The sequence below is a fragment of the Pipistrellus hanaki genome (assembly GCF_964339955.1).
Source record: "Pipistrellus hanaki genome assembly, chromosome: 11".
Taxonomy (NCBI): Eukaryota; Metazoa; Chordata; class Mammalia; order Chiroptera; family Vespertilionidae; genus Pipistrellus; species Pipistrellus hanaki.
The window spans coordinates 21,850,127-21,859,075 of NC_140513.1; the positions used below are offsets into that span (position 1 = coordinate 21,850,127).

At 45.3% G+C, this 8,949-nt stretch overlaps 1 protein-coding gene across 1 annotated transcript; it reads left to right on the forward strand.

Moving 5' to 3' along the window:
- On the forward strand, nt 1-8,720 carry LOC311629617 (acyl-coenzyme A amino acid N-acyltransferase 2-like). The gene is made up of 4 exons (XM_084897890.1): nt 1-200; nt 4,347-4,818; nt 5,289-5,491; nt 7,215-8,720. Exons 2-4 carry the CDS (start codon nt 4,359-4,361, stop codon nt 7,860-7,862), a joined length of 1,311 nt encoding a protein of 436 aa, XP_084754016.1. The 5' UTR covers nt 1-200; nt 4,347-4,358; the 3' UTR covers nt 7,863-8,720.
- The last annotated feature ends 229 nt before the right edge of the window (nt 8,721-8,949 follow it).

Genomic DNA, 8,949 nt, shown 5'->3' on the forward strand with positions numbered 1-8,949 from the left:
TTTGAGCCCGGATTCAAATCTGTGATAAATTCTTGCATGCTTAATCAAATTGGCTCCGGTGGTTCATCTCTTGGGGACTCGCTTTGTAACAGCGGGCGTGTTTCAAATAATACAAATTATCGGGCCACCAGCAAGGGTCCAGTGCTTGCAGTCCAGTGCAAGCATCCCGCTCCTGACTGCTTCCTGCTGCGGAATCCAGGGTGAGTGTTTGGGGAAGCCTGGCAGAAAGGGTCTGCTTTCTGGTTTCAGTGGCCGGGCCCCTGGGAAGGCTGTCTTCCTTGTGCTGTGTGTGCTTCTCTCATCTCAGCAGACAGGGCAGTTCTCAGAGGGCCCATCGATTCATATCCGTGAGGGTTTATTGATCTGCAAAAATCAGGGTTCCGCTCATGTGAATTCATGGAGAGATTGTTTCTTGGCTCAAGACATTGTTTTTAGGAATTTTTTTTTTTTTTGCTGGGAAGGAAGGGGAGGACGGGCTCCTGATGAAGAAAGAAAGGCATTAGGCTCCTAAAGGGAATGAAATGGTTGTTTCTTCATTAGGAATGTTAACTTCTATGGGTGACCTCTTATTTTTTTGTGTGTGTCCTGCCCCCTGGTGTGTAGGTGTTTGGCCAGTTTTTTACTGCCCTTCCTCTGAAAAGTCGAGTTCTCCTGGCAGGCATAGACTTGATCAATTTTCCCCTGGGAATGTGGGGGTCCTGAAGTGGCCTTAAGCTCTCAGCCCCTCTCAGGCTGTATCCCTATTGCTGAGGGCTCCCTCTCCAACAAGGATAAGCCGGTGGGTGGCGGCTCAGTTGTGGGTTCTTGGCCTCTGGTTGCTTTGTATCTTTGGTTTCATTCACACTTTGCAGTGTGCAGGGTTCTGCTTTCTGCTGCAAAGAAGTGGAGAAGTGCTGAAACCGGTTTGCCTCAGTGGATAGAGCTTCGGCCTGTGGACTGTACGGTCCCAGGTTCTATTCTGGTCAAGGGCATGTACCTTAGTTGCGGACACATTTCCAGTAGGGAGTGTGGAGAAGGCAGCTGATGGATGTTTCTCTCTCATCCATGTTTCTAACTCTCTATCCCTCTCTGTAAAAAATCAATTAAAAAAATATATATTAAGTGGGGAAGTCTGGTAATTTTATATTGGACTTTGAGGAGTCTCCCAACTTCAGTAGTATTGCATCAAAGTTCAACTGGGTTTCTATTCTACTTCATCCTCTCTGAGAAATTTCACTCAATTTTATTTTATTTTATTTATTTTCTGCTCTCTTATCTATCATTTAAAAAATTATATTTCCTCAAACATTTACTGAGCAATGAATATGTGCCAGGCACTATTTTAGGAATCAAGGAATAGAGTGTTGAACAAGGTATAATTCCTGCCCTTGAGGAATAATTTATAATCTAGAGTAGTGCTATCCAATAGAATATTTTAGTATGATGAAAATGGTCTACATCTACATTGTCCAAAGCAGTTGCCACTAGTTAACTGTGCCTACTGGGCAGTTAGAATGCGGTGTGAGTGAGGCATTACATTTTAAATTTATTTTATTTTTTAAAATATATTTTATTGATTTATTTCAGAGAGGAAGGAGAGGGATAGAAAGCCAGAAACATCGATGAGAGAGAAACATTAATCAGATGCCTCCTGCATACCCTGCACTGGGGATGTGCCTGCAATCAGGCACATGCCCTTGAGCGGAATCGAACCCTGGACCCTTCAGTCTGCAGGCAGAGGCTCTATCCACTGAGCCAAACCAGCCAGGGCTAAATTTTATTTTTAATGAATTAAAACTTGACTAGCTGCATGTGGCTAAAACAGAGAGATGCAGCTGATAAAGAAATAATGAGCCCTGTTTAGATTCAGACAACCTCTTACTTATAAGCATAGCTAAAGGTGTGGACTCTTGGAGCCCTTGCCTCACACCCCCAAAGGGCAGCTCTGAATCAAAAGGAGCCTGATGACTTCCACACAGTCCGGCCAGCACCTGAGGTGAGAAGCTACTCTAGCCTGCAGCAAAATGGTCACAAAGTCTGCATCTCTGCCCTGAAGGGCTGAGGAGGGAGGTGGGAAGTGCTGTGCTGTTCTGGAGCAGGGGTTTCTCAAGATAAAAACCATCTCCTTTCTGTCTCTGTCCCTCTCTCCTCACACTCTCATACTCCACCCCAAGACAGGCTCTCTGTGACTACCTGGGTACAGCTTCTGAATGTGGGGAAGTTAGCCACATACAGAGTCCAGGACCAGCACCAAATGAGGCAAGAGAGGCTGCTGGGACCCAAACTTTCAGAACTTGAAGGGCTTGGCGATGCCAATACATGTTGCTGCCTAGGTGCCCTAGGTGCCCTTTTGCCTGAACCCAAGAGAATGACCAGTGATATCTGAGTTTCAATTCTAAATTGGTGGGAGGAGAACTCCCCTGGCACATCTAGAATCACGTATCTGGACCTGATCCAATCACAGTGACCCTATGGTTGATGTCACATGAGGTATAAACATAGGTACTTAGAGTTATTTTCTGGGCTTTTGGGGGAGCAATTCTCAGATAAAGAGGAATCAGGTCTTGGGAAGAAATCTCAACATCTTATATTATTACAAAAGCACTATTTAAGTAGAGTACTTTTATTACATTTCTGGTGTTAGTATTTTCTTGCACATTTTGAATCTCATAGCTCCTAAGCATGCACATGGTATGATACCTGAGTATCAATAGGATCTTTCAAGTTTTAGCATATTGATCCTGCCCTTGAGGAGTTTGTAGTTCACTTGAGGGGATGGGAACAGAGGCAGGATGCCTGCTGGAGAGTGGGTATGGAAACAATTCAAATTAATTCAACTAGAAAATAAAATCTGTTAGAGTCAATACTTTGTGTAGAAGTTTTGAGAAAGAAAGCACTAAGAAGACCTGGGAAAGGATTTGTAAAATAGGAGAAATCACTGATCCCTTCTTTATGATCTCTTTTGGACTTGGAGGAGTCTCCCAACTTCAGTAGTAGTAGTGCATCAAAGCGGAGGACAAAGGAAACAGCTGATATAGAGGCTTCCAGGAAGGATCAGATCAGAAAATACCCAACAGAGCGTCAAAATGTTGCACGGGACACGGGATTTTTAAAAAGATTGTCCCATCTCACTAACATGAATGAAAGACCCAGGAAGTCTGCACTGATGCCACCTGCTTCTGTTAAGAACTTTCCAGGTGTTGTAGAAAAACATTCACAATGATTCCATTAACTCAAAAAGAGTTTAGGCTTACACAATATGGCCAGTAATGCTGGTTGTTGATAGTTCAGGTTGGGAAGGAATGAGGTCTTTGCAGAAAATCACTTTCCTTTGACCATCGCCTTCCTCCAATGACTCTCCACAGTGCAGGAGCCCCATTGCTGTCTCTGCCAGTTTATTTTCTCAAGGTTTTCCTTCTCACAAATCTAGCCCTGAATGTCTTAAATTCACATTCCCCCATAAAAAATTAAGGGTCCCTTGGAGAATCAAACTTTCTGAGGGGACACCTACTGCTACAATGTGTGTGAAGATATTATTGGAAAACCCCCCACACTCCATACCTTTGAGAAATGAGGATTTGAATAAAGGAAGGAATGAGAGAGAGAAAGAAAGAAAGTAGGAAAGGAAGAAAGAAAGAAAAAAAGAAGGAAGGAAGGAAGAAAGAAAGGAAGAGAGAAATGAAGGAAGAAAAGGAAGATAGGAAGGTAAGAAAGATTCCTCAGAATTGAGCAGAGTAAGAAATGGCTGATCAAATATACACTATAGTCTCTTTACTACAAACAACATTGAGACAAGATCATAAAGTTTTATTTTCCCTTAGAAAGACCCAATAATAGGAACTGTGAGAGAGCAGGAGGTCAGATTTACAAGGGCAGGGAGAGGTTAAAGAGAGAAAGTAAACACACCACAGCATATTCTGTGTTTATGTGCCTGTGGCCCAGGAAGTCCGGGGGCTGAAACTGCAGCACTGATCCTTCCTCTAAGCCCTTCCTCTGGCACCTTTGGGCTCTAACAAACACCCTCTGACGTTGGTCCCATGGCTATTAATCTCAATTGAGGGATTAAAGCTCCACTTACTTAACACCACACCACTAAGATTTAACACGCTGTTATATAATGGATAAGACAGGAGGCTGTGGGTGTGGGACCCAGCTTGAATTTCCAGTTCTACTATTAATTATTTATGAGGCTTTGAATGTGCCACTTAACCTGTTTCCTGCTCTTTAAAATGAGGGTAACGGGCACTCCCTCCTCCAAATACCCTGCACTGTCTCCAGAAAGCTAACTAGGCTGGACCTCACATAAGCCTGGTCTGGATCTTTTCCTTGGACTTTTCTCCAGCTCAAAGCCTCCTCTGCCTCTGCAGGGTGGGCCGCCAATGTTCCAGCTGACAGCCACCCCGGCCAGCGCCCTTTCTGATGAGCCTGTGCACATCCGAGCGACAGGCCTGCCTCCGCTGCAGCCGGTGACCCTCAAAGCATCCCTGAAGGATGAGAAGGGAAACCTCTACCAGTCCAAGGCCTTCTACCAGGCTGACGAGGCCGGCGAGCTGGACCTGCAGCGGGCTCCTTCCGTGGGAGGCGACTACGTGGGGGTCCACCCCATGGGCCTCTTCTGGTCTCTGAAGCCTGAGAGGCCCTTTGGAAGGCTGATGAAGAGGGATGTGAACAGCCCCTTCTTGGTCACGCTGGACATGTATGACTTCGTTTGCTCCCAAGATCCAGCCCCGGTTCCGCCCCGGGCCAACCAGGTAGTGCAGCGCTGGTTCCTCCGCCCGGGGACGCAGCGGGTGCCAATCCGAGAGGGCCGCGTGCGGGGCACCCTCTTCCTCCCTCCAGGTGAGACGGATCGATGGCGGTAGAGAAAACAGGGTTGATGGAAATCAAAACAAAATCAAAGAGCATTGATGAAACCAGTGGATAGAGCTCAGTGGATAGAGCATCTGCCTGCCAACTGAAGGCTCCGGGTTTGATTCAGGTTAAGGGCATGCACCTTGGTTGGGGGCACATCCCCAGTAGGGGGCGTGCAAGAGGCAGCTAATGGTTGACTTTCTCTCATGGATATTTCTATCTCTCTACCTTCTTCTCTATAAAAAAAATCAATAAAATAAATAATTAAAGTGCACCATCAAAGTATTTCCCCGAGGTCTGTTAAAACGAACTAGTATAGCTCAAGATCTCCTAAAAATGAGCTTGCCCTTGTGTGTTTGTGTGGGAAGGTGGAATTCATTTTGCTCTTCCTGTGCTCTCCACTGGGTCCTCTCCTCCCTCTTCCTAATTCCATTCTCTCCTCTCTTTGTTGTTCTCAGGGGAAGGCCCTTTCCCAGGAGTCATGGACTTGTTTGGGGGTAACGGGGGTCTCATAGAATTCCGAGCCAGCCTGCTGGCTGCCCGTGGCTTTGCAGCCCTGGCAGTAGCGTACTTCGCCTACGAAGACCTGCCCAAGCTGCTGGAGGAGGTGGACCTGGAATATTTCGAGGAGGCTGCCAACTTGCTACTAGCTCATCCCAAGGTATTTAAAGATAATTTTCATTTTACCTTGCAACCTTATAGCAAAAGACAAAACACAAAAACAAACAAACAAACAAACAAAAAAATCACAGATGTTTGTTCTGATCAGTTTACACCAGTCTGTTTAAACCTGGGCATAGTACAACCCTTGACAGTTAAAATGGAAATGCTGTTGTCGACCTTGTAGGATTGATGCTCCTATCTACCGTAGGGGTCGGTGGGATTGATCAGCGATCAGCGTAGTGCTTGCTGGCATGAAGAAGACAAGAAGAAAAAAAAAAAGGGTGGATATATTGTGATTATTTTCAGTGGGCAAAAAGCCAAGACTTCTTGCATTTAAAGCGCTTGCTTTTGATTTACATTGGGCTCTTCAATGTTTTATCAGGTGATTGAGACAACAGAAAGGTGTTGGGATTACAACTGTGAGCAAAATAACTTACCAGGTGGCTATGTGTGCGGTTGTCTCTCCAGCATGCTGGTCCTTTCCTCCCTTGTCTCTCAGACTCTTTCCTCCCCTCGCCCCCCTCAGCCTGTCACAGAAGGAAGGACTCACTCCTCTGACCTACTTACTGCTTTGCCTGTTGGACGGGGTCCTGAAATTCACCTGTCAGTAGAATCCAAGTCTTTCCTCCTTAGGATTAGCCTTTGGAAAATCTCTGTAGCTGTAGGACGCTATTTAAGTAGGAACCACTCTGACATAAGAGTTGAAAGAACCCAGGAAACCTCTTTTCCTAGCAGGAAAGAAGAATTTGATCGATCCTTCAGGCTTTTATAGAACTCTGCCTTTGATAAAGAATTTTTTAAAAAAACATATATTTTATTGATTTTTTTTTTTACAGAGAGGAAGGGAGAGGGATAGTTAGATACACTGATGACCCAAAACCGGTTTGGCTCAGTGGATAGAGTGTCGGTGCTGGGTTCCATTACGGTCAAAGACATGTACCTTGGTTGCAGGCACAAACCAGTAGAGAGTGTGCAGGAGGCAGCTGATTGATGTTTCTGTCTCATCGATGTTTCTAACTCTCTATCCCTCTCTCTTCCTCTCTGTAAAATATCAATAAATTATATTTTTTTTAAAAAGAAACATTGGCCGAAACCAGTTTGGCTCAGTGGTAGAGGGTCGGTCTGCGGACTGAAAGGTCCCGGGTTAGATTCCGGTCAAGGGCAGGTACCTTGGTTGCGGGCATGTCCCCGGTAGGCGGTGTGCAAGAGGCAGCTAGTCGATGTTTCTCTCTCATCGATGTTTCTAGCTCTCTATCTCTCTCCCTTCCTCTCTGTAAAAAATCAATAAAAATATATTTAAAAAAAGAAACATTGATGAGAGAGGAATAGCGATCAGCTGCCTCCTGGGGACGTGCCCGCAACCAAGGTACATGCTCTTGACGGGAATCGAACCGGGGATCCCTCAGTCCACATGTCAACGTCTATCCACTGAGCCCAACCAGCCAGGGCTGATAAAGAGTTTTTATTTCTATTGTTTCCCCTGAGCTTCCATAACAATCCAGCAAAGTAGACAATCCTATCACCCCTCTTACCCCAAGACAATAATAGGCTTAGGGATGGGAGGTGGGTACTCTTCTCAGTCACAAAAGCCTGTGACCCCGCGTGCCAGGACTCCGATCTCACTTGTTGTAATGCCCGTCATACCAGCTCGTGGCCTGTGGCACATGGCACAGCTTCTCAGCGGGTGGCCTGCCATGGATTCCCTTCCTTGTGTGTTTCAGGTCCGAGGGCCAGGCATCGGCGTGCTGTCTGTGAGCAAAGGCGCGGAGATCGGGCTGGCCATGGCCTGCTTCCTCAAGCAGGTGGCAGCCGCTGTCCTCATCAACGGGCCTAACGCCGTCTGCGACTTCCCGTTCAGGTACCGGGGTCTGGTCATGTCCCCAAACCCGACGTTCCTAGAGCGCATACAGGTGCACGTCTCCGGGGCCGTGCGCCTCCTCCACTTCAGGGGGGACCCGCGGGAGAAGCTGAATCAGCCGAGCGTGTATCCTATCGAAAAGGCCCGGGGTCAGATCCTCTTCGTCATAGGAGAGGATGACCAATCGATCAACAGCAAAGCCTATGCTGAGCAGGCCCTGGAGCAGCTGAAGAGCCACGGGAGAAGCAATGGAAGGATACTGGTCTACCCGGGGGCAGGCCACCTTCTAGAGCCGCCCTATGCACCCCTGAGCTATGCTTCCCGTTTTTACTCTGTTTCCGCTTCCGCTTCCAATAATCACCCCCTTTCGAATTTCCCTAATTACTCCCTTTCTCAGCCCCTGCTCTGGGGAGGGGAGCCTGCAGCACATGCTGCAGCCCAAGAGCACGCCTGGGGGGAGATCCAGAAGTTCTTCAGGCAACACCTCACGCCAGCCAGAAGCCAGCTCTGAGCAAGGGTGAAGGCTGAGATGGAGGAGGGAGAGAAAGAGGAGGGTGAGGCAGGGATGTGCGGGAAGTGGGGCCCTCCTGATTTCTCTATATTCACAGTCACCTTGAATGAACTGCAAGAAAACTGGACGAAACCAAAGGACTAGGTGCCTCTGACGTATTTATGACAAGTTTGTATGCACTTTGAATTTTTGTAAATGGAATATTAGTTTATATGCACCAGGAAATGCTGCTATTTCAATGCAAACGGAATAATCTTTTGTACCCCAATTAGGGATATACCTTGAATCAAGGTATTGCCAATCTAGGTAAATTCCCTGGAATGTCCAAGAAGTTACTTGTAGAAATACATTTTCTGTTTAAACTCTTTTGAGTTGAGTTTCTGACATTTGATGTGCAATATCACTATCCAGTGTAATGCTTGCTATAGATTTCCAGTTGATACTTTAATTTTGTTTTAGAGTGGGATGCTCCTTTTTATTTCTAAAATATATTTGTTATTACAATTTCAATCAGGAATTGGATTCAGTTGAATCAAGTGCCTTTGTAGCATTTATTAAAATTAAATGAGTTACTAATATATTTCAAGCTCTTAGAACAGTGCCTGGTGCACAGCAATTTTTATGAGTTAGCTATTTTTATTTTCATAATGATTTCCTCCTTCAATCTGTTAATATGGTGAATTACATTCATTAATGAACTAATTTTGCATATTCATCTAACTTTAATAGATGAATACTTTATATTGACTAATTTGGGTCTTTAAATTTATTGTGAAGCCAACCTGGTCATTATATTTTCTCAGAATTTCACCCATAGGGAGGGTGGGATTGGAAAGGTAATGTGGGGGGGGGGGGGGGAGATGAGGACAAATATGTAATAAAGAAATTTAAAAGAAAAAAATCAATCAATAAAGTAATTAAAAAGAAAAAAAAAGAATTTCACCCATATTTTCTAGAACACATTTTTCTCTTATATTTTTTCCCCATATTCCCTGTTGTTTATTTACATGCTATCTCCTTTTCCTCTTAGTTTGACTTACCAAATACTTGTCTATTTTAGTGATCTTTTCCAAGAATAGCTTTTGGT